At 51.5% G+C, this 25,516-nt stretch overlaps 1 protein-coding gene across 1 annotated transcript; it reads left to right on the forward strand.

Moving 5' to 3' along the window:
- Positions 1-13,829: 13,829 nt before the first annotated feature.
- JPH4 (junctophilin 4) lies at positions 13,830-24,958 on the forward strand. The gene is made up of 6 exons (XM_049768571.1): positions 13,830-14,498; positions 15,107-15,672; positions 16,062-16,833; positions 20,774-20,892; positions 21,140-21,669; positions 23,339-24,958. Exons 2-6 carry the CDS (start codon positions 15,294-15,296, stop codon positions 23,420-23,422), a joined length of 1,884 nt encoding a protein of 627 aa, XP_049624528.1. The 5' UTR covers positions 13,830-14,498; positions 15,107-15,293; the 3' UTR covers positions 23,423-24,958.
- Positions 24,959-25,516: the final 558 nt, after the last annotated feature.

A 25,516-nucleotide genomic window follows, 5' to 3' on the forward strand; every position in this document is an offset into this window, starting at 1 on the left:
TTAGAAGCTCCAGTCACAGTCCCTGGCCCCTGACCCCAGAGGCTCCCACTTTCTTCATTCTCCTTTATTTTCTCAGTACACTTTTCTCTGCCTCACACTTTTTCTTGTTTATGTATTACTTTGTCTATCAAAATGTAAGCCACAAGTGATCATGATAAGTACTATTTATGTAGCATTTATTTTGTTCTAAGCACTTTTGCAGGTCAAGCCTATTGTATCCTTACCATAATTCCCAAAAGCTGCACTTCAACACTCATGTTTCACAGGCTAAAAATTAGGAAAAGAGGGGCCGGAGAGATAGCATGGAGGTAAGGCATTTGCCTTTCATGCAGGAGGTCATCAGTTCGAATCCCAGCGTCCCATATGGTCCCCCGTGCCTGCCAGGAGCAATTTCTGAGCCTGGAGCCAGGAATAACCCCTGAGCACTGTCGGGTGTGACCCAAAAACCACAAAAAAAAATATTAGGAAAAGAGGCATAGCAACTTTCCATGGTCATACAGCCTGGGAAGTGTGAGGCTTAGATACAAGACCAAGTAGTTGGTTTGACTCTATAGGGTATGCTCTTATCCTTAATGCTTTATGCCCTCATAGGAGTGGAACCTTACTTTACTGTTCTGGGTCCTGATAACAGTGCCTACTAGGCAAAAAGTATGAAAAAATACTTGTAAAAGAGTCACAAATATGTTGCACATCTAGTTTTGAGCCAGATTAATCTGATTCCAATCATCAAAGTCAACAGATTGGAGTTGGTTGAAGATTGATTGAAGGTTCAAACCTGAACTTCATTTAAACTTGCATTCCACTTGATATTCAAAGATGTATATAGAATTCTGGGGAAAGTATATGCAGATAAACAAGAAGATGACAGCCCAGTATAAGAGCCATACACTGAGAGCATTTGGAAGGGATGGAAAATTGGGCCTGAGAGTGTGTTGGGTTTTGAAGGATCTAGACAGGCAGAGATGGAGGAAAGAGGGTACATGAAACTCGTTCTGTCTGTTTCCCTTTCTCCCTCACTATCCCCCAACCCACCCTTTTCTGAGTCTGAGACTAGGTTGACAGAAACAAATTCTGAGATCAGGGTTCCTTTGTTTTTTAAATAGGGATCACACCCAGCAGTGCTCAAAAGTTTCTGTGAGGCTCCACTTGAAGACCTGGTCCTGATGGGTCAATGAACTCAGCCTGTGCTGTGGTGCTTGTTCCATGGTTCTGGGACCAGTGGGACCAGCTAACAGTGCTGGTGGCCACTAGGGCTATACCCAGCAGTGCTCAGCGTCTGCACCACAACAGAGAACACACTCAAAGGCCCTGCACATGCCAGGCATATGTCCTCTGATCTCTCTCTGACCCTGGAGGTGTCTCCTTGAACACAGCTTCTCTCATGAAGCTCCAGAGGTTCAATGTGATCTGAGCAGGACCAAAGCTCCAGGGACTCACAGCCAATCTGTCCCCTACCACAGAGGAAATAAAGGGACACTGTGTGACCTCAGAAAGCCTGAGGAGCCAGAGCAGTGGCACAGTGGTAGGGCGTCTGCCTTGCACGTGGCTGACCTAGGATGGACCGCGGTTCGATCCCTCATCATCCCATATGGTCCCCTAAGCCAGGAGCAATTTCTGAGTGCATAGCCAGGAGTAACCCCTGAGTGTCACCAAGTGTGGCCAAAAAAGAATAAAAAAGGAAAAGAAAGAAAGAAACCCCAAATGCGAGGCTAGGTTGTAGCCTTTGGGACTTGCAATTTCTTCAGCAAAAGCAGATACATCTCCTTTTCCCTGCTCCCAGGCTCAGAGGTCAGCAGCCCCCTAGCCCAGCGTTAACCTCTGTGTAATAGCTTCTGCTCTGGAAACCCAGGCAAAGGGGAAGTGAGGGGAAAGTGATTCCTTACTCAGAATGTGGACTACAGAACTTCAAGGGGAATTAGGAAGGCAGTCCCAAGGATCCCTAGGTAGTCTGGGAGCAGCACTCTGCCCAAGTGTGTTTAATACTCTCACAATGGGAGATGTAACTGAGTTCTGCTCAACACTGAGCTCCAAGTTACCCAGAAGGAGCCCCTATAGGGACTGCCACTGGCCCAGAGCCTCTGCCTAAGCCTGTGCTGAGAGGAGTCACTGTTGGCCCAATCAACCACAAAGCTAAAAGCCAAATGACCTTACCCCTCCTCAGAGGAGCCGCCTCTGTCCATCCCACAGCAAGGCCCATGAGATCCAGGCCATCTGATAGAGCCATTTCATTAGTGCCAGTGCCAGAAGGAGGTGGTGCAGCCCAGCTGGGCTTCCCAGAGGCCCATTTCCTGAAACTGCTAGAGGCATGTCTAGCCTTGGAGCTCCTTGCTTCTCTGTCTCCAAAGTCTAGCTAAAGGAAATGACCTCCAGGCTCCTCTCTCTGCCTGCCTCTCCCCACTGAGGTGGTGACAAGGCTGGAGTCATAAACTTGAAATTCCCGAGAGGCAGCCTATAGACCTATAGACCTACTGCAGATTATCTCCAGCTTCCTCCTACTCCTCCATGTGGACTAGGCATCTAGTGGCATCAGCAGTGTCCCTACTCCCATATTGTATTAGGGACAAGTGGAATGAAGTGGTACAAGTATTGAAGCATAATGCAGGAAACTCTAGGGGCTGGACAGATAGTACAGTGGGTAGAGTATTTGCCTTGCACATAGCCAAATTGCATACAATGGCCACCAGCATCCTATAGCCAGCCCGAGCCAGCCAGGAGTAATTATTAAATGGAGAGTCAGGAGTAACCTGTGAGCATAGTGAGGTAAGTCCCAAAATCAAAATAAAGAAAGAAAATATGCATGGGACTCAGGGCCACCATAGGGATTCCAGGAAGAAAGCCTCAATCCTGCTTACACAGTGAGCTGGCATCTGCTTTGAGGTGCTAGATCACCAATGGGGACAAAGTCTAGAATTCCAGTGTCAGCCAGAGGCAAGAACCAGAGGGCCTGGCATATGATCCTGGATAGGGCTTGGCCCATCCCCCAGCTCCCAACCCTGTTAGCATCCCGCCTGAGGTCACCACTCTCCCTGGTGACCAGGAATAGAAATGGCTCACTTGGCCTTGAGATCCGGTGCTTGATTTATTAAAAAATGAAATAGTGATGTTTTACTGCAGCCTTACTGTGCACTGGAGATGCTGAAGTGGTTAGTATCTGGCTCCCAAACCAAGAAACCCTGCAGGGAGGCTCAGGCTAGAGAGAAGGGTCATGCCAGCCCTACAATATCCATCCCCAACACATTGCTCAGGTGTGTGAAAGTATCAGAAACCTCACAAATCTTAAGTGCTGTGAGAATAAACCCTTGCCTTCTCCTGAGGCAGGCAGAGCCACACTGTGGGGAGGAGGTATGTGAGCTCAGGCACATTCTGGGAATGGGGAGCTGCACCTGAGTGCAGCCAGATGTGGACCCCCCCCCAAAAAAAAAAAGACATAGCACTTGATCTTTCACTGGTACACAGTGTGGTCTATCTTCAAATGGGTAACACAGTCATGCCTATGTCATGAGATTCAGGAGAGGACTGAGCAAGATATTGCAAATAAAGAATGGAGCACAGTGCATGGTACCTTAGATATCACTCTGTGAAAGTCCCCTCTTCTTATCTCTTCATCTGCAAAAGGACAGAACCCAGAATATCAGGGTGCTCTCCACCAGGCCCGTTATCAATGCCACTTACTGAAGCAGTATGGCAGGGGTGAGGTGGGGAAGGAGGAGCAGGGAGAGGGATGACCTAGCTCTGGAGTTCAAAGCTGTTGGAAGCTTTGGGGAGGTACTTCCGCCCCATCTCCTGCACCACAGCAGTTCTCACAGAATGGCCCAGTGTATACCTGCTGGTCCAGGTCTCCAAGGCCAGGGTAGGTGAGGGGGTGACAGAGATGAGTGAGTGTCAGGAAGTGCTTATGCAAACATGCATGGAAGGGAAGGGGGAGGCAATGTGTTCCTGGTGCACTGCCCTAGTCCTCCCACCCAGCACTGGTGCAGGGCACACTCTGGTCTCCATGGTTACCCAGAGCAGCTTTGCCCAGGAGGCCTGCAATGCAAACAGCAGGAAGGGAGCCTGCCTGGTTGCCAAGTGTGGAACAAGGCATTGCTTAAGGGCAAGGCTGGAAGGAGGGAGAAGATGCTGCACCCCACCTTCAAGAAGGAGCCTCTACCTGGAAGTGAATTTCACAGGCACCCAAACCTCATATGTGTTGTTGGCACAGTTGTTGATGCCATTTTTCTCCAAAGATGTCACTTTTAAGACTTTTTTTTTTTCATTTGTTTTTCATTTTGCTATTTTCATCAGAAAGAGACAACTGGATATGAATCTGTCTTTAACACATGCCCGTTCCCCATTTAATGAGGAACTTCTGTGAGAAGTAACAGTTGCAGCTCTATAAGGTAAAATTCTGCCCCAGAAACTGAAGAAAATGATGAGTCCCCAGTAAACAGAAGAAAAGAAAGCACCTGCAGTAGCATGTCCTATATCCACATCTGTCCACAGTTTGGAGGTTTAGCTCCAATTCCCCAGAGGAGCCTTGTCCTCAGAGGCAGACGCCACCAGAGATACAAGCAGCCTCCTCAGGGCATCTCTCAGTACAACAGAAAACATATCTAGTGGGACCTGGAGCAGTAGAACAGAGGGTACGACACTTGCCTTGAATGTGGCTGACTTTGGTTTGATCCCTGCTTCTTCTATGGTCCCCCCCAAGCCAAACCTGGAGTAGTCCCTGATCACCGAGCCAGAAGTAACCCCTGAGCACTGCCAGGTATAGCCCCCAAAATAAAAATAATGATAATAAAATTATATTTTTTAGGGGCCAGAGAGATAGCATGGAGGTAAGGCATTTGCCTTTCATGCAGAAGGACAGTGGTTCGAATCCCAGCATCCCATATGATCCCCTGTGCCTGTGAGGGGTGATTTCTGAGCCTAGAGCCAGAAGTAACCCCTGAGCACTGCTGGGTGTGAGCCAAAAACAACAACAACCAAAAAAATAATATATATATATACATTTTTTTGTTTTTTGTTTTTTGGGGCCACACCCATTTGATGCTCAGGGGTTACTCCTGGCTAAGCGTTCAGAAATTGCCCCTGGCTTGGGAGGACCATATGGGACGCTGGGGGATCAAACTGCAGTCCTTCCTTGGCTAGTGCTTGCAAGGCAGACACCTTACCTCTAGCGCCACCTCACCGGCCCCGAATATTTTTTAAAAATAAACTATTCAGAGAGAAGATGGAGCCTGAGTGTAGATCTACAACTTGGGTTTGCTTCATCTATCTATCTGTTTGTTGGTTTCTTTGTGGGGAATAGGGCTATGCCCAGCAGTGGCTCTGTACTCAGTCAGGAAGCACTAATGGCAGGCCTTAGTCTCAGGCTCCAGGCCCAGCTTCAGCATATCTCAGGTAGCCTTAAATCTCTGCCTCTCCAGCTTTTCAATTCCTCTTTGCCAACCTTTACAACTCTAAAAAAACTACAGGATTTTCACCCCAGCTCTTACTCACACAGACCCAGGGACAAAGACTCAAAATAAGTGGCTGTGAAAAAGACTTACATGTGCCAGCTGGGTGGAAACCTGGTGAGAGTTTCTGAGCCATCAACCCCCACTGCCAGGTACCTTCACCCACTACCATCTAAGGCTCCAGGATCAACTCTGTGCCAATCCCCTGAAGCTCTGCAACACTCCCCCCATTAGAGGCACATAGCATAGAGGCCTCCATAGGGGAGTAAGTCCCTCAGTGCACAAATATTTAAAACTACCCCCATGGCTCCCCAGGTGATAAGAGTAAGGCCACCACCACCACCTTCAGTGGAAATGCAAGCTCTTTCAGTGCCACTGGTGACAAAGGAGGCCTTAGCCTAATCCTCAAGAACACCCATTTCCAATGCAAAGTCACCATAGGAAGCAGTGGGCTTAGGAAGTAGAAAGGAATCTAGAAGATACTGGGTTTGGGAGGTCATTTTCAGAATCTTACAGAACATGTCTCACTTTGAGGGGACAGGGAGGGGGAAAGGGGAATACAGGTGCTCTATCCTTTTAAGAGGCAGTCATAGCCCCTAAGTCCCATCCCTAGATCCCTCTGTCAAGTTTAAAAACCCTACTCCATAGAGTATTTAGCCCCTCATTCCCATAGGGAATGAGAAGAAAGCAGGGACCTGTTTTCCAACACCATACACAGCACATCTAAGCTGGGGTGGGCAGCCAGAGAAGCACAGCCATCTCTAGAGCATTCTGGAATCCTGATTGGAGATCATGCAGATCAAAGCAGTATGTCCAGCCAGCAGTGAGCAGAGAGAGGAAATGCAGTGTCTGGCCGCTGGCCACACACAATTACCCTCTCCCACCACCAGCTTCTCTGGCCCCATCCTGACCCCTGGTGGCTGCCTGTGGGGTGGGCAGAGAATCATCCCAAACTTGTCGCTACCCTGGGGTCTAGGGCAACTGCTGGTCCTTATCAAGTAGCCCCATATAGCAGGCCGGGATCCCCACCAGGTGACAGCACAGTTCCTTGGAGTACATGAGAGGGCTTGAGGCTCTGCATAACATCTCTAAGAGCTTTTCGGTGTAAATTCTGCAATCAGCCAGAAATGGATATGAAGAAAACACCGGAGGGGGGGGCCAAGATGTCTCAAAGAACTGGGGTGGGCAAGGGGATGGAGGGGGCTACACCTCTGGCATCATATGGTTCCCTGCCTCAGCAGTGAACCACAGGAGTGACCCACCAGCACTTCTGGGGTGCCACAAAAAGATAAAAATCTTTGTATCTGTCAAGTTGACAAGAAATGTGTATGAGTTTCATGTGCATGTGTGCATAGGTGTGTGCTACAGCTATATGTTGGGACAGGTCATAGTGCAGTAAGACCTGAATTCTCAATCGAGCACAGTTGGACAGAATATAATAATAATGTGCCATTACCCTGGAGTTGATTCCAGCAAGACAAATCCAAAATCTGAATGCTTCTCTCTTCTGACCCACTATTAGGAATCCAGCTTCCAGAGATCATTAATAGACTGAAGTAACATGACAACCAGAACTTTAAAAATGGGGTAGAGGGGACTGAATGCAGCACAAGTACCTTAATTCCCAAGCTATCTCTGGCCGCCTGTTGCAAGTCAGCCCTTAATGGGGTTGACTGATGGAGGGATGGAGGATGAGGTCTTTCCCCTCCAGCTCGGAGCACACGTCTGCCACCCTGTTCAGTCGGTGGTTCTGAGGTGAAGCGGTGGGTAAACAGCTCGCAGACAGTCAGGCATGTGGAAATATTAGCTTTATTCGGTGGACAAGACTGAAATCCAAAGCCTCAGCATCAGTTCCAGCCAAAAAGCCCCTCGCCTTCTACAGACCCTTGTTTTTATCCCCCAGAATCAGGTCCCACCCAATGGTGAGATCAGGTACCACCCAATGGTGGGAGCAGAATCAGGTACCACCCTAGGGTGGGGGCAGAATGCCAGGTCACACCCCAGGGTAGGGCACAATCACCGATCAGGGTAGGGTCAGTAACATAATAATCCCATAAAATGTTTACATATACAATAGCCGCCAAGTTTTTTTTTTGTTTTTTGTTTTTGGAGGGGTCACACTGGCATTGCTCAAGCATTACTCCTGACTCTGTGCTCAGAAGTTGCTCCTGGCAGGCACAGGGGACCATATGGGATGCTGGGATTAACCGAGGTCTGTCCTGTGTTGGCCACCTGCAAAGCAAACACCTTACCGCTGTGCTATCGCTACAGTCTCCCAAGGTTTTTTTTTGTTTGTTTGTTTGTTTGTTTTATAAAAGCATAACATATTGATTGCAGAATCAGGAAAAAATAGTATGATATCAACAGTAAAAATTACCCATAATTGAACTCAGTAATTATTTTAGTATATTTTTATATAGTTTTCTAGGTACTTTTATTTAACATTAAATGTAGTACATACAATTTTTATATCCTATTTGTTTGTATTATACTATATACACCAAATATGTTATGTCATTAAAACATTCTTAAAAAAAAAATTGGGGGGGGGGCCCAGAGAGATAGCACAGGGGTGTTTGCCTTGCAAGCAGCCGATCCAGGACCAAAGGTGGTTGGTTCGAATCCCAGTGTCCCATATGGTCCCCCATACCTGCCAGGAGCTATTTCTGAGCAGACAGCCAAGAGTAACCCCTGAGCACCGCCGGGTGTGACCCAAAAACCAAAAAAAAAAAAATTTTTTTTTAGATTTTGGGCCACACCTAGTAGTGCTCAGGGGTTACTCCTAGATCTATGCTCAAAAAATAGCTCCTGGCAGGTTTGGGGACCATCTGGTATGCCGATGATCAAATCCAAGTAGGCTGCATGCAAAGCAAACATCCTACCCACTGTGCCATTGCTCTGGTCCCAAATTCTTTTTTTTTTTTTTTTTTGTTTTTGTTTTTGTTTTTGGTTGTTGGGCCACACCCATTTGATGCTCAGGGGTTACTCCTGGCTATGAGCTCAGAAGTCTCTCCTGGCTTGGGGGGACCATATGGGACGCCGGGGGATCGAACCACAGTCCATCCTACACTAGCGCTTGCAAGGCAAACACCTTACCTCTAGCACCACCTTCCCGGCCCCATCCACATTCTTGATTTTTTTTTTTTTTTTGGCTTTTTGGGTCACACCCGGTGGTGCTCAGGGTTTATTCCTGGCTCTGCACTCAGTAATCACTCCTGTCAGGCAAGGGAGACCTTGTGGAATGCCAGGACTTGAACCAACCTAGATTGACTGCGTGCAAGGCAAACGCCCTACCACTGTGCCATCACTCTGGTCCCACATTCTTGAATTGTTAATGCCTGTATGATATTCTACATAAAAGTATAATTATTTAGCCATACTAACAGCATTTTAGGCCATTTGCAGAATTTTTGCTATTAACAATTTATGTAAAAATCCTTGAATTTTTGATTAAAAGATTAAAAACATCTTAAAATGTTTTATTATGAAAAATTTCAAGCATATACAAACCAAAATGTAGCATAAAGAACTTTTAAGTCGATTGGAGGGGTAGCTCATCAATGTTGCCTGAATGAGGCCAGGGTTCAGTCCCTAGCACTACATGATCCCCAAGCCCTGCTAAGGTTGAGTATTGTCAGATGTAGCTTCAGAACAAAAACAAACATAAAAACAAAGAGAACATGCATGTTCTCATATACCCATTATTTGGCTTCATACTTAGTACCTGTAACTAATCTTGTCCCTTCTTCTTTTTCTGTTTTTGTTTTTGGCCCACATCCAACAGCACCCGGGTTACTCCTGGCTCTGCACTCAGGAATTACTACTGGCAGACTCAGGTGACCATAGGGGATGCCGAAGATTGAACCTGGGTCTTCTGTCTCATGCAAGAAAAATGCCCTCTTTACTGTGCTACTGCTGAATACCACAAATGGTACCCTTAAGCACAAAGTCAGATATATCCTGAGCACTGCTGGGCATGTCCAAAAAAGTATGCTAACTTGGGAGTTTGATTTATACACCACTTCAAGGACTTCACAGATTACATGTGCAACCTTGAACAAATTAGCTGTTGGATTCCACATTCATCACTGATAAAACTGACATTCCAACCTGTTTCTCAGAGTCCCAAAAATGGGTATTTACTATTTAAGCTAAACATGCATGGAAGTAATGCAAGAATATATATATATATATATATATATATATATATATATATATATACATTAGTTCCATTAAATGAGGCAGAAGACCCAACCCATTTATTATCCCATATATTTCCTCATCTATTTCTCCCTTCTTTCACTCCACTTTGTTTTTGTTGTTTTTTTACTACTGTTGCTGCAGTGACCAGAAATCACACACATGCTTGAGTGGGGTGCTGACCAAAGGTTCCACACTTCTTTTTTGTTGTTGTTTTTTTGTTTTGTTTTGTTTTTGGGTCACACCCGGCAGTGCTCAGGGGTGACTCCTGGCTGTCTGCTCAGAAATAGCTCCTGGCAGGATGGGGAAAAAGGTCCCACACTTCTAAGAAGCTTACACATATAGGTGCCAAGAGTTGCACACCTGGCCATGGTGTGTGCACAGGTTTAGAGGTGGAGCTCACTGGAGGTTGGGTGCTGACACAGCCTTGGCTGCAGTAGGACAGAGATTGCATGCTCCACAGTGACTGGAATCAAACAATAAACCTCTGAGCCATCCCCACCCCACCTTGACATGGTTCCTCAGACCTGAAGTTTCCACAGCCCCTCTAAAGAGCTGGCGTGGGTTATATGATTCATAATATGCAAAAGTTTAACAGCCACCAAGCGGTTAGCAACAGGAGTCAAATACAGGTTCCTAGGATTCAGGCTCAGTGGTTGAGCATCTTCTGTGCATGTCTGAGACCGCATGCTTAGATTGATCCCCTGCACCGCCCCACATCTCAGAACCACAACCATGTCTACAACCCGGTACAATACAACCATGAGCACAAGCAGAGAGAGGGCAAGCAAGAGTTCAGGGATAGGTATGTCCACCCGTCAAAGTCCCTCGGGGCCTGAGAAATTAAGGAATAGACTAGCTGGGATGGCTGAGTGAACTGTTCCCATTGACTGCTCACCCAAATACTGGCTTGTTGTCCCCCTTCTTTTTGCTGCTCCACTCCCTGCCTTCCTTTTCCTTTTTCCTTTGACTACATCTAGTGCTATGTGCCACACAAGCAGCTCTTGGGGAAACATACACTGCATGCTAAGCAATCACCTTAACCTTTAAGATATCTCTCTCAAAAAAAGGAAAGAAAAAAAAGATATCTCGTCCATTCTCTGCATTTTGATAAACTGAGGCAAAACAAGTACTCCTCCAAAAACAAAAGGTTTCTGACTTCTAAGGAGAAATTATAGGACCTATAGTGACAGACTAGAATGGGGTTGGAGGGAGATACAGGGACCAGGGCTGTGCACCCAATTAATTACATGGTAGTTCTGATTGACATTGCAGAACTTCATCAGATTCATTACCAATTGAGTTTTGTTGTTTGGAGACCACACTCAGGTGTGCTTGGGGATTACGCCTGGCTCTGCATTAAGACATCACTCTGGTAGCACTTTGAGAGAGATTATGGCATTGTGGGGTCTTGCATTACATAATTAAGGATGGAGCTGGATGGCGGTGGATGGCGATGGATTTCGTTTTGCCACCCCAGGCCACATGGCTCTGCAACTCCATCCAGCCGGCGAGTCCCAGGCCCAGGTGAAGCGCGAAATCACTCACTCACAGGCAGGCGTCAGGAAGCAACAACTTTATTCATGCCCTATCCACCACATGTGTGTGGCCTACTCAAAACCTTTCAAGCATTCAGCCATTTTTGGCTAGCCCTGCGTCTTAACTCACTTCAGCCATCTTCAGGGCCAAAGGAAACGGCCAAAAGGGCCCGAATTCCCTCGGTCCCAGCCTTATCTAACTTTTCCAAGACCCCTCCCAGGAATGGGAGGGTCTTGCAGGTAAGGTTACACCTAATATTCAGTTCCCAAGACCCCTCCCAGAAATGGGTGGGTCTCAGGTACACTACAGTGGGGATTGAACTACATTGAACTATAAGTCAACTACATACAAAGCAAGCTCCTTCCTACTCTACTGTCTCTTTGGTCAGTGTTTCCCAAAGTAGAGGAATGCAATGATGGAGGCCTATTGTAATTTCAGGAACAAATGTGGGGTATTTTCCCTCTAGGAAACAATAAGACATTTCCCTGAAAAGGGGACAGTAGAACAACTAAGTTTTGGACCCTTTACTATACCTCATATGCAGCTTTGGTTTCAACAGCAAGTACCACTCCCAAAGGAGCACCCTTCCTCCCACTGAGCCCTGTATCCTGGTCCCAGAAAACAGCACGTTGTTCCAGTCGCATTGGCTGACTTTGCTGTCCTGTTTCCAGGCCTTTACCCAGGAAAAGCTTTGCACCATAGGAGCTGAGTGTGATGCTACACTACCTTTGAAGGAAGAGTTAAAGAACTCGGGTAAGGGATATGATGGAGCTCAGATATGAACTAACTCCCTTTCAGATAAGTCTTCCTAAATGCCTCTTTCCCTAGGCAACCGCCCCAATTCCCACCCCCACAAACCTGTCATTGCTACAGCTTCACTGGAACTGCTTGTAAGTGGTCTCCGTTAGACACAAAGTTCCTGCAGGCAGGAAGATGCTCCAGCTGTGTTCCTTGCATCATGCAGTGTGCCAACCATGTTTGATGAACACAGAGAGGAGGGGTGAGAGGAAGGGAGCCCCTCACCCTTATACCTCATTCCCAACGGAACCCAGAGCTATCCTGTTCAGGGATCAGTGCTTAAATGTGCTCTCTGCTCTGGAGGCTTAAAATTTGTTTCTCCTGACCTCGCCTTATGACCAGTAAGGCATTTGCCTTGCATGTGACTGACCTGGATTCAGTTCCCAGCATCCCATATGATACCCTAAATCCCACCAGGAACTGATTCCTGAATGCAGGATTGGATATAAACCCTGAGAACCATTAAGGTGTCAGCTAAAAAAAAATGGAGGAAAAGTTTGTCTGGATTGGACAATAAGTCAGGAGCTTGCCTTATAGGGGACTGACCCTGGTTTGATTCCCAGCACTATATTTTTCCCATATCCCCACCAGGAGAGCACAGAGCCAAGAATATGAAGTTCAGAAGCACCACAGGGTATTGCCCAACCACCACCACCCTCCATTATTTGTCCAACTTCACATGTCATGTTAGGAATGAATCCACAGTGAAGCCTCACAGCCCAGATAATTTACACCACAGAGCACTGATTATTCCAAACCTCTCACTCTTTGAGTTACTCAAATACTCAGAGTCCCTGGGGCTGCAAGGAATCCTGGGAGGAATTACAAGGTCCCAAAGGCCTGAAGTCCAGTGTTCTAGAATTCTAATTCTAGTTCTGTCCCTTAGCTCTGTGGGCTTCCTGAGATGTCCCCCTCTGGGCTGTTCCTTGTAGAATGACTGAGCAAATGCAGTAGACCATCCCCCAGCATGTTCCTCCCTAAAAGTACAGGGGCAGGGAGGAAGCTGGAGGCAGCATTAGGAGATGCTGAGTGGAGAGGGAATGTGTCTGCTGCCAGCCAGCCAGTCAGCAGGGTGCAACCTGTCCAAGGCCTTGATCCAATAAAACAGGGCTAGTAGGCTGAAAGGGGGTCCTGTCAAAGTAATAGCTCACCCCCAAGGACTTGTATCTTTGACTACCCAACCCTCAAGTATGACCCCTTCCCCACTCTAAATCAGCCTGTGTGGTAAAAAAAAAAAAAAAAAAGACAGACTGGTGGAGGAGAAGAGCACTAATGGCGGCCCATTTCAAGCTTTTCACAAAGAGTGAGTGAGGAAACTCTGGCCCCATACAGTGGTTCCTCAGGGAGGACTGAGCTTTGTGCCCAGAAGCTCACTGCCTGCAAGCCAGGCAACAGGCAGGATACTGCTTCTCCCAGGGCCCCTGGGCACTACATCTGGACCTGCTGCTTGGATTTGGGGGCCCATGCCTGCCCTTCCCTGTGCAGCTTACATACACACGCATGCTATTTCATTCAGTCACACACACACACACACACACACACACACACACACACACACACACACACACACACACACACACAGATGCTGTCTACCTTATCCAGTCTCCATATCTATTTCTTTCTTCCTCCAACTCCTTCTTTGCTTCTCCCCTCCTAGTAACCCATCCCCAGCCCTTAGAGAGGGGCTACCTCTCCAGCAGCACCTCCCAACTCCCAAGCTCTCACCCCTGCACTTCTTCCTTTGCATTCCTCATACCCCTCTCTGGGTTTAGCCAGCATCTCTCCTCCCTGGGCTGGTTCAGATCTCCCCCTGCCTCCCCATCTTCAGCTCTGTCTCCACCCTCTCGCTCCTCTGCCCTCCCTTCGGCCTCACCCTACTGCCTGCCTTCATCTCTGGGTTTCTTTCCATCCTGGGGGTCTCGGTTCTTCTCCTTCTCCTCTCTCCTGGCCTCCTCCCTCCCGCAGGCGGACTGCCAGACCTTTCCATCCTGAGCATCCCTCCCCTGCGCCCCCATCTCCTCCACTCCATTTTGTCTCCAAATCTTCCTCTCTCCACCCTTTTCTCTGCTCTCTTCTCCCTGCCCCTTTAAATCAGCCAAGCCCTGCCTCCCCCGTGATGCTGGGTTGGAGCAAACATTGATTTGTGCTGGGATGGAATCAGAATTTTGATTTTTCTCCTCCTCTTCCAACCATAAGAAAAAAAATAAAATAAAATAAGACACCCCCTCTTGAGAGCACCCCCTTCCCACCCAGCTCCTAGCTCCTCTTCTCTCTCCATCCAAGGCAGATATTTTTCCCCTACACTATTCTCATTTCCCCGCCCCCCCACCTCCTGCTCTTCTGCTGGGGAGAAGGATTTCTTCTGCGGCTCCCCGCTCCTGCTCCCCCACCTTCGTTGGCTCCCCGGCTCGGAGCCCTCTCTCCGGAAGGGGAGGAGGCTGTGCGCGCCTGGGCGAGGTGGGAGTGCTGGTAGCCCGCCATGGATGCGGTGCCCCGGAGGCTGCCTGAACCCCAACCCACATGGTGAGTAACCTGCCTCCCCATCCCCACCCTCTCCTCTCCTGGGAGGAGCACCCCCATCCTCATCCTCTGCCCGCCTTGAGCCGACACCCCCCGAAAAAAAATTTTTTTTCAACCCTCCCTGCACTTGCCCAGAAAAGCCAAATCTAGAGAGCCTTTGGGGAGGTGGGTGTCTGTCTGCCCTGCCCCTCTCTGGACCACACAAAAAAAGAGAGAGAGAGAGAGACCTGTCATCCCTATTCTTTGGGGTTCTAGGTGGGAGAATGGGACTCCTCCGATGGAGGTTGGGACCCCCAAATCCTGGGAGGGGCCCTTTAGCAGAAGAGGGAGGGAGGGGGAGAAAGAGAGAGGGGGGGAGAAAGAGAGAGAGAGAGAGAGAGAGAGAGAGAGAGAGAGAGAGAGAGAGAGAGAGAGAGAGAGAGAGAGAGAGCGAGCATCCCTGGACCCTCCCAAGCTCGGAGGATCCTGGACATGGACCTGCCTCGGGGTGGGGTGGGGTGGGGTGCGGGGAGGCGGTGCTGATGCCCGGGAGCCACCCGACCTGTGGGGCGGGGGGCTCGGCGGGCAGAGAGGAGGGACCTCGTCCGCCAACCCCCCCACTTTCTCCGCAGCCGCTCAGGATGAGGGTCCGGCCCTGCCAGCCCGCGCTGGGGCCCCCCCGCCCGGCCGCGGTCTAACTGCCGCCGCCGCCGCCGCCCCCAGGCCTCGCCCGGCTCGCAGGCCCCCAAGCCGGCTCTCCTCTCCCGCCCCGGGATGCGCTGAGCCGCCGGGGGGGCTGAGGCCGCGCCAACTACATGCATGTCCCCCGGGGGCAAGTTCGACTTTGACGACGGGGGCTGCTACGTGGGGGGCTGGGAGGCGGGGCGGGCACATGGCTACGGCGTGTGCACCGGGCCCGGCGCCCAGGGCGAGTACAGCGGCTGCTGGGCGCACGGCTTCGAGTCGCTGGGCGTCTTCTCGGGGCCCGGCGGACACAGCTACCAGGGCCACTGGCAGCAGGGCAAGCGCGAAGGGCTGGGCGTGGAGCGCAAGAGCCGCTGGACCTACCGCGGCGAGTGGCTGGGCGGGCTGAAGGGGCGCAGCGGCGTGTGGGAGAGCGTGTCCGGCCTGCGCTACGCCGGGCTCTGGAAGGACGGCTTCCAGGACGGCTACGGCACCGAGACCTACTCGGACGGAGGTGCGGGGCCCGGCCCACGCGTGCCCGCCTGCCCGCCCGCCCGCTCCCTCTCCCGGCGCTGCCCGCCACGCGCGCCTCCTCCTCGAGGGCCCGCCTCGAACCTGCGTCCCCTGCCCGGGCTGCTGGCCGTCGCCCGGCCGTCCCGACACCCGCCCCGCCCGCTCCCGTCCGCTGTCGGCCTGGCCTGCACGGCCCGAAGCCGCCCGACTCCTGCTGCCCGTGCCTGTGCCTTTGCATGTTCCTGTGCCCGGGGGCCCTCGCTTGCTTGCTCGCCCTTTCCCCGTCTCTGCACTCCTGCCCCGCCCGACACCGACCGAGGCTTCGCGGGGGGTGTGCAGCGCTGCCGGCCGCAGGTCCCCAACTAACCAACCGCCCGGCCCGGTCCACAGGCACCTACCAGGGCCAGTGGCAGTCCGGGAAGCGCCACGGCTACGGGGTGCGCCAGAGCGTGCCCTACCACCAAGCCGCGCTGCTGCGCTCGCCCCGCCGCACCTCCCTGGACTCCGGCCACAGTGACCCCCCGACGCCGCCGCCGCCGCCGCCGCTGCCGGGCGAAGAGGGAGGCAGCCCGGCCTCCGGCTCCCGGGGCGGCTTCGTGCTGGCCGGCCCGGGAGACGCAGACGGCGCGGCCGCCCGCAAGCGGACCCCGGCCTCGGGGGGCTTCTTCCGACGCTCGCTGCTGCTCAGCGGGCTCCGAGCCGGCGGGCGCCGAAGCTCCCTGGGCAGCAAGCGGGGCTCCCTGCGCAGCGAGGTGAGCAGCGACGTGGGCAGCACCGGCCCCCCGGGCTCCGAAGCCAGCGGGCCCCCGGCGCCCGCGCCGCCCGCGCTCATCGAGGGCTCGGCCACCGAGGTGTACGCGGGCGAATGGCGCGCCGACCGGCGCAGCGGCTACGGGGTCAGCCAGCGCTCCAACGGGCTGCGCTACGAGGGCGAGTGGCTGGGCAACCGGCGCCACGGCTACGGGCGCACCACCCGGCCCGACGGCTCGCGCGAGGAGGGCAAGTACAAGCGCAACCGCCTGGTGCACGGCGGCCGCGTGCGCAGCCTCCTGCCGCTGGCCCTCCGCAGGGGCAAAGTCAAGGAGAAGGTGGACCGGGCCGTGGAGGGGGCCCGGCGCGCCGTGAGCGCGGCCCGCCAGCGCCAAGAGATCGCCGCTGCCAGGTGGGCATGGAGCATCGACGACGACGCCCAGACAGGGCCGCGGAGAGGGTGCATAGTTGGGGAGGAGAGGATGGAAGGGATAGGGCTGGGCCTAAAGGAAGGTGAGCCCCAGAGAGTTGAGGTGTTTCTCAACTACAGGCTACAGGTGGAGGTGGGTGTGACTGCATGGCTGTTGGCAGGAAAGCTAGTAAAGCCAGCCCTTGCTAGAGCTAGAGTTATTGTGTGTGGGTGCAGCCTTGAGGGTTGCCTTTGCAGCTCTGGAAACATCTCGGAAGACATGGACCTAGTCTTCCTTTTTTGTTGTTATTATTGTTGTTTCTGTTTTGGGAGGCCACACACCATGGTGCCTACTCCTGGCCCCCTGCGCGCAGGGATTATTCCCCTTGAGGCTCAGAGGACCATAATGGGATGCTGAGATCAAACCCGTTAGCTCCAGTGCAATGCAAAGAAATGTCCTACCCACTGTACTATCGCTCCAGTTCCAGGGCCTAGTCTTCTTGCAGCCTCACAGCCCTCAGTTCTGGAGCAATCCTCTATGTTCCCCCTGCCTCCACCATCCAAGGCTTAATTGTCCCTCTCTGTCCCTGGCCCAGCCCGCCCACTGTCTGATGGACTTCAGTCACGGGGCTTGTGGGTTCAGTGTAGGCAGCTGACTTCTCACCTGGAATGAGAATGCCTCTTGCCTTTGCCTCTTTTTATCTATGGATGAGGGTTTGAAGGGTGGTGGACTTGCCTATGAGATTTCTTTCTGTAAATCAGATTACAACACTATCCTGCAAGAATATGATGTAAGCCAGATGCGTGCTTTTAAATCTTTCAGTCACCGTATGTAAAACTAGATAAAAATGGGTTTGAATACATTTTCATTTGAACCAACATAGCCACAGTATCATGTCAACTTATCAATAGAGGCAAGAGTGGTAGAACAGTGGATTAGGCACTTACCTGGCACATGGCTGACCAATTTGATGCCCAGCATCTCATATGGTTCCCTCCCTGTAAACCCTGGACATATATCTTTATTTTAATTCTGCCTAACTACATTTCAGGTGTTTAATAATAGTGACTGCTAAATTGGCTAGCATAGACCTAAAGAAAACAACAACAACAAAAAATCCATTCCTAATGAAATTTGCAGGCAGTCTTTTTTTTTTTTTTTTTTTTTTTTTTTTTGGTTTTTGGGCCACACCCGGCATTGCTCAGGGGTTACTCCTGGCTGTCTGCTCAGAAATAACTCCTGGCAGGCACAGGGGACCATATGGGACACCGGGATTTGAACCGACCACCTTTGGTCCAGGATTGGCTGCTTGCAAGGCAAACGTCGCTGTGCTATCTCTCCGGGCCCATGCAGGCAGTCTTGGTTCATGCGACTCACATATTTGAATTTGGGGGGAGCCATACCCAGCAGTGGTGATCAGAGGTTGCTCTTGGGTCTACATTCAGGAATTACTCCTGGAGGGTCCAGACAACCTATGGGATGCCATTGATCAAACCTGGGTTGGCCCACATGCAAGGCAAGCACTCTACTTGCAATGTTCTATTGATCTGACCTCCTACATTTGAATTTTTATATATTAAATGTTATTGAAGAGGGGTGTAGGCAGAGTTGACGGGTTTTGTTTAAATTTGAAGGGCCAGAGAGAATGGATAGGGACTCAAGTACATATCTTGTATGCTGCCAATCCTGATTCTTTTCCCAGCATCATATAATCTCTGAGCATCACTGGAAATGGGCCTAGAGGGCCCCAGCACTGTTTGGTGATGCTGGTGATTCTGGGGCACTATTCGGCCTAAGGTGCATTCCATTCTCAGACCCCCACTCTGAACCTCTGAGCCAATTCCCTTCAAGAATTTCCAGGAGGGACCTCTGCATCTCCAAAGCACCTATCGGGATGTGCACCATTTTTAAAAGTAAATCTGGAATTGTTTCAGAGAATCAGAGGTCAGATATGTACAAATCGAGCTTGTATAATGAGGGACAGTGTGTGGGTGGGTTATGAGAATCTCTCATCTGCAGCCAAAGTTGTCTTTCTGAAGATATTTCAAGTGTCTCAGTGGTTAGCATTGGGGCCTTAAACCAAAGAAGGGGGCAGGCTGAGCACCAGGGAGCACTTTAGGCTAGGTACCAAACAGGCTTGTGCTAGGAAATCTGATCTCAGGAGCTAAAGGATGAGGCAGTGGGAGGAGGCTGCTTGGTCTCCCCAGCAACAGGCCTGGCAACCCTGATTGGCTCCTGGCTGTCATGGAAACAGCAGAGCCTCAGCAGCAGGTGCCTTACTCAGGTAGCCTGAGCCTGGCCTGCTGCCTGAGCACAACAGGCATATTCAGTCATGCTTAAGACACAGGCACTTGTCAGTTCACCTGCTTCTGGACAGCCAGTAGAATACAGTCCTGCCCAAAACTCCAGTCCTCATCTCCTACCCTATACCCCAATCAGTTCCATCTCATACACCTGAAAACTCTAAGACAGAAGTATACTCTGTGGTCCCACATGGGACTTCTATACATCCTTGACCCCAAGAAATGTGAGTGGAAGAAGATGACTCTTACCCTCACCTCAAGGACCTTAGCCTTACAAAAAATGGGCTAAGGATAGAGATAGCATGGAGGGTAGGGCATTTGCCTTGCATGCAGAAAGACGATGGTTCGAATCCCGGCATCCCCCAAGGCTGCTAGGAGCAATTTTCTAAGCGTAGAACCAGGAGTAACCCCTGAGTGCTGCCAGGTGTGACCCAAAAACCAAAAAAAGGGGGGGGGGGGCTAAGACTCAAGTCAGCAGCCCCATTCTGCCCCTCACCCTCAGATATCCTCCAGGCAGGGCAACACAAGCCCTGTGGCCAAAAGGAGGTCTGGGCTGCACCCACTTAAGCTTACATCTCTTTATCATGACCTCTGCTCCAACGAGGCTTTCAGAAGTTATGATTAGAGGATCTTTAGCAGGGTCAGCAAAAGGTGAAAAATAAAAAATAAGGTCAGGGGAAACTAGCATTGTTAGACCTGGGAATTCGTGCAAATAGCCTCCCCAAGGGGGCAGTGCTGCTAATGCCACAAGGTGGCAGGACCCGAGAGTGGTGAAGGACAAACAAGAATTTGTCCAGAAAGTCTCATCAATGGCCAGGAAACATGTCTGTTTGCAGAAAGGGAATTGTGCATAACAGCAGAAAGAGGGCAGGGACCAAGGCCCCAGAGACCAGCATGATCCTAGAAAGTGCTGACAAGAAGAAGCCAGATGTGGTACTCTGGGTCAGGGAGGCTGGAGTGCAGAAACAGGATTAAATGATAAGGGGGAACACCAAAATTTGCCATGAAAGCGACAGGTCCAGAAAGTGGCTACTGTGAGCTGCTCAGAAGGAGAGGATGAAGGTGCAGGGAAATGCTATCTATGTATTATGCCCCACATGCCCCGGGGAGTCAGAGGAGCTGACACACAGGAGGTGTGCTTGGCAGGTGTGATTGCCTGCCAGAAAGGTGCTAAGAGCAGAGCAGGAAGGCAAGAAGGAAGGGAACAGCTTGATAGTGGAGACTTGGGGCCTGGCCCCAGCAAGTGTTACTACAGGATGGAGCCTCAAAAGGTGCAAGAGGTGCAGGAGGGGGTGCAGACAACTCTGGAGAGCTGGAGCCCCAGGAGCTGCCTGTGTGGAGGCCTGAGAAGGTCCACTGCTGGTAGGGCAGGAGGTCAATAGTGCACAGTGGTAAGGCATTTGCCTTGCATGTGACCAACACAGGACGGACCCTGGTTCGAATCCTGGCATCCCCCGAGCCTGCCAGGAGCGGAGCGACTTCTGAGCGCAGAGCCAGAAGTAACTCCTGAGCATCATTGGGTGTGACCCAAAAACAAACAAACAAAAAAGACTTCTGAGCCCAGCTTAGATGGGGAGCGAAGTGTGGCTAGGACCGTGAGGCCCACTCTGCTAAGTTAGCCCTTCCCTGGAACCAACAGGGCAGCTGACGCCCTTCTCAAGGCCGTGGCAGCGAGCAGCGTGGCGGAGAAGGCTGTGGAGGCAGCTCGGATGGCGAAGCTGATAGCACAGGACCTGCAGCCCATGCTAGAGGTCCCAGGTGAGGCAGGGGCAGCCCAGGGAGGGACCAACCTTGGGGACAGAAGCCAAACTGAGTGAGAGTGACAGGCTTGGGGAGACAGACCTGGTCATTTAGAGGAAAGAACTGGGCATTTATAAAACAGGATCGTAATAAGGACTGGGGGGGCGGGTCTGCAATGAGATAAGCATGGGGAGGCCCAGACAGAAGCTGTTTGTACAACCCCAGGCTTTGTAGACACCCTGATTCCTGCCTCTCCCTTCCCCAGGCCGCAGACCCAGGCAAGACTCAGAAGGTTCCGACACTGAGCCCTTGGATGAGGACAGCCTCGGGGTGTACGAGAATGGACTGACCCCCTCAGAGCGCTCCCCTGAACTGCCCAGCAGTCCCATCTCCATCCGCCAGACCTGGCGACCCCCTGCCTGCCGGAGCCCACTGCCTCCTCTACGGGACCACCGGGGTCCCTTCTCCAGCCCCAAATCTTGGCCTGAGGAGTGGGGGGGCCTCAGGGAGCAGGCAGAGGAACTCACTGGCTATGAGGCTGAGGATGAAGCAGGCCTGCAGGGGCTCAGGGACGGCTCCCCACTCCTGGGAGGCTGCAGTGACAGTTCTGGAAGTCTCCGTGAAGAAGAGGGAGAAGATGAAGAGCCCCTCCCCATGTTAAGAGCCCCTGGGAGCTTGGAGCCAGACCGCCTAACCACAGCAGTGCTGCGGGGCCAGCCTGCAAGGGGCCCTGACCCTGGGTGCCTGATGGAAGAGAACGAGGAGCCAGTTGCTACCGAGAGGCCTGCCCAGCCGGTGAGATAACCCCACCCGCCCATCCCACCTTGCACCCTCTTACTGTCAGCTCCGGCCTCCAGCCCTCAACTCTATCTACCTATTCCTGCCTGATGCCTGAAGGGGCAGTGATCAAGGGTTTGTTTGGTTGTTTTTGTTTTTGGTGTTTGGGTCACACCCAGCAGTGCTCAGGGGTTACTCCTGGCTCTACGCTCAGAAATCGCTCCTGGCAGGCTTGGGGGACCATGTGGGATGCCGGGATTCGAACCACCATCTTTCTGCATGTAAGGCAAATGCCCTACCTCCATGCTATCTCTCCAGCCCCACTGGGCTGTGATTTTTTTTTTTCAGAGGCCACTCCTGGCTCTATGCTCAGAAATCGCTCCTGGCAGGCTCAGGGGACCATATGGGATGCTGGGATTCAAACCATTGCCCTTCTGCATGCAAGGCAAGCGCCTTACATCCATGTTATCTCTCTTCCGGCCCCAGTGGTCTGTGATCTTAACTCTTTTTCTTTTTTTTTTTTTGTTTTTTTTTTGTTTGTTTGTTTTTGTTTTGGGGCCACACCCAGCGGTGCTCAGGGGTTACTCCTGGCTCCATGCTCAGAAATTGCTCCTGGCCGGCACGGGGGATCATATGGGATGCTGGTATTCGAACCAATGACCTCCTGCATGAAAGGCAAACGCCTTACCTCCATGCTATCTCTCCAGCCCCGTGATCTTAACTCTTATTCTCTGCCTACTACCAAAGCCCATCTCAAAAACAAGCAGGGCCAGAACCAGAGACACAGCTCAAAAGGTTGGAGTATAGATTTTGCATGCAGGAGGCTTGGGTTTGCTCCCCAGTGCTGCATAATCTCCTGATCTGGCTCTTGGGGAGCAACCCCCCAGCCCTTATGCTGGAAGTATGCCGTAAGTGTCACTGGGTGTAGCCCAAAAATTGAAAAGAAAAAAAATATATAGGATCAGAAGCCTCCTTAAAAATATTCCCTAGCTTGCCAGCAAGGGGAACTGAGGCTCAACACTGAAAGTAACTTGCCCCAGGTTACAGACTAGTAATTAGCCAGAACATCTTTCTCTGTTCTCCTTCCATATCATTTCCAGCTCCCCGTTTCCTACTCCACCCCCGCCCCCACCTCCACACTTTCTCTCTTTGGTGCCTAGAAATAAAAAGGGAAAAGCGTGTTCCCTCCCCACCCTGACTCTCCCTCCCTCTCCTGGGAAGAAGGGAAATAGGAGAGAAGGCAGAAAACCAGGAGGGGCGGGGTTTCCCCCAGAACCCTCTTCTCTGATTGGACCCCAGGCCTTCTCCGGTCTCCTAGCAACCACATCCTCACCCCTTTCTCCCTCGACTTTACCGCAGTCCTGGCTGCTGTTGCCAACGTCTGCTCCCCAGGCCAGGCACCTTCTGCCTGGGCCACGTGACATGCTGGTGGGAGGGAAGAGAAGGGAGGAGGCACGGAGGGCCTGTTCTGTCTTGGGGGAGCCCGAGAGAAGGTGAAGCCCTGCCTGGAAGAAGAGAAGGGTTTTGCAATCCAGAATACAGGTTGGCAGTCACCGCCTACTCTGATTCTGAGAGGTTTATGGGGTCCCTTTTAGCTTTGTTACTTCAAGCAGGGCAGGAAGGTGAGAGCTGGTATGCACCTAGTGTGGTCGTCAGGGACTGATCCTGCATTTTCCTCTCTCTCTAGGGTGCTGCCAATCCCCTGGTGGTGGGCGCCGTGGCCCTCCTGGACCTCAGCCTGGCATTCCTGTTCTCCCAGCTCCTCACCTGAGGTTGCTTCTTGGCCTAGTTCTGGCTTAGATCGCTGCCTCTGGGCTCCTTTGGCCTGCCTTTTCTCGTTTTCCCTCCTGGTCGTTCTTTCTCTTTTCTTTCTCTTCTCCCTCTCCTTTCTTTTCTGCCCTTTGTTTTCTCGTCTCTTGCTTTTTATTCCCTCTCTCCATTCAGACCTCATTTATTCTAGACCTGTCTCTGTCCTCTTCCTCCCTGCCTTCTCTCTCTCTCTCTAGATTGTTTACATATGAAGGGCTTTTCTTGCTCAGAGTTGCTCTCTTCTCTGAGACACACAAATCTAAGTCAGACCATTGCCCCTTGCCCTCCCTGCCTTTTCTTTAGACCTGAATTTCAATGAGGGTGGGGTTTGTTGTCCTGAGGAGTCTCCTAGAAGCTGAGTGGAAAGGAGGAAGGCAGTGGAGTAGGAGTGACTGGATACTGGGCAAGATACTGGCAGAGCTGCTGTGGCTGCCAACCTAGGAGGCCAGTGACCCTCTCGGGCCTACTGGGATAACCCACGAAGATGCAGCCTCCATCTCTGGCCTGGGAGGAGCCTCCGAGCCTAACCTAGGTTCTTGTCTAACCTGACCCTATATGTGAAGAGGATAAAGGAATGGAGAGGAAGAGGCTCCCTGGCATCTTTCTCCTTCTTAGCCACAGTCCTTCGTCCAACCCCTAGGTGGTATGTCACGTCAAGGATGATATATAAAGGAGAGGAACTGTCCAAGGCAGCCAAGTCCGTCCCCCTCCTCCCTTCCCCTTAATGTTTATTTGATTGGTCTGGACTCACTTGTGGCCTTTGACTCTCAATTTCTAAGGGGCCTGAAGTAGTATTAACTTTCTCCCGCAGAAGGTGAGACACTCAAGCAAGGGCCTTGGTGCCCTGGCAACTGTGGGGCGGGGGGATACCATACTGGGGAGTGGAACAAGAAGAGGAAGTCACAGAGCACAGAGTGCCAAGGGGCTTAGTAGGCAGTGGGTTGCTTCCCTTGGCCTGAAGCTTGTGGAATGGAAACATAAGAGAAGGAAGGGGTCACAGGAAGCCAGTCTCCCCATGTTCCAGGAAGGGCAGAACTGGGAGCCAGGCTGGGGTGAGAGCTGGTGAGGAACCCTGTGGATTCTGTGGCTGACCCTGGTACTAACTTCTCCCCTGGGGACGGAAGCCCTAGAAAGAGGGGCTTGTGGGATTCCTGGGGGATCCTTCCTCCCTCTCCTGCATGAGGCAGAGGCAAGCTGCCTGCCCCCTACTCCCTCAAGGAATGGCTTGCCTGGGAATGCCCACCACACACCCTCTTCTTTTTTTTCTAGTCAAACTCTGTTTACTCCTTGGCCTGCCTCCTCCTTCCTCCCCCCCTCTCAATCTTTACTTCTGATTTCTATTTCAATGGAATTTGGGATTGAAGTTCAACTACAACAGTGCCGCCAACACCAAGTCTTGCAGGAAAAAAAAAGGAAAAAAACAAAAAAACAAAAAAACAAAAAACAAAAAAAAAATAATTTAACAAAAAATATATTAATAAAAAAGTTCAAAAAAGGGGGGGGCTGTCGTCTCCTTGGGGGGTGAGATGGCTTTATACCCAAGCTCTTTGAGTTTCCGGTGGTGAGGCTATACCTAGAACCCTCTAGGCCAGTGACCTCTGCCCCTTTCAACAACCCCTAAACTCTGAAGCCAGAGAGGGCCCAGAGTTAGAATATTGAAGGAAGTGCAGGCCGACAACCTGAGGGGCGGGGTTATGATGGGCGCGCCCATTTGTGGGCGGAGTATCTAGTTGCCCCGCCCCACCAGGAAGCGCTGGAGGGAGAGGACCTGAGGAACCAGGTGAGGAGAGGCCGGCGCAGAGCCGACTGGTGTGGGGAAACTGAGGCCGCCTGCATGTGGACATGCAGAAACACGGCAGAGAGACAAATCCTGCGGATGAAAGCATGCAGGGCCCCGGATGAAAAGGGATGGCTGAAGTGAGATGGAATGGAGGGAGTAAGGGGACCTGAGGGGGAGTTTTGCGCATGCGCCCTCTGTAGGGTGCGGTGCAGCGTGGCGCATGCGTAACTCGCCAGAGTTCCCGGGCGTGGAGGGCTCGTAGGATTTACAGACCCA

This window comes from Suncus etruscus, chromosome 2 (assembly GCF_024139225.1).
Source record: "Suncus etruscus isolate mSunEtr1 chromosome 2, mSunEtr1.pri.cur, whole genome shotgun sequence".
NCBI classification, from domain to species: domain Eukaryota; kingdom Metazoa; phylum Chordata; class Mammalia; order Eulipotyphla; family Soricidae; genus Suncus; species Suncus etruscus.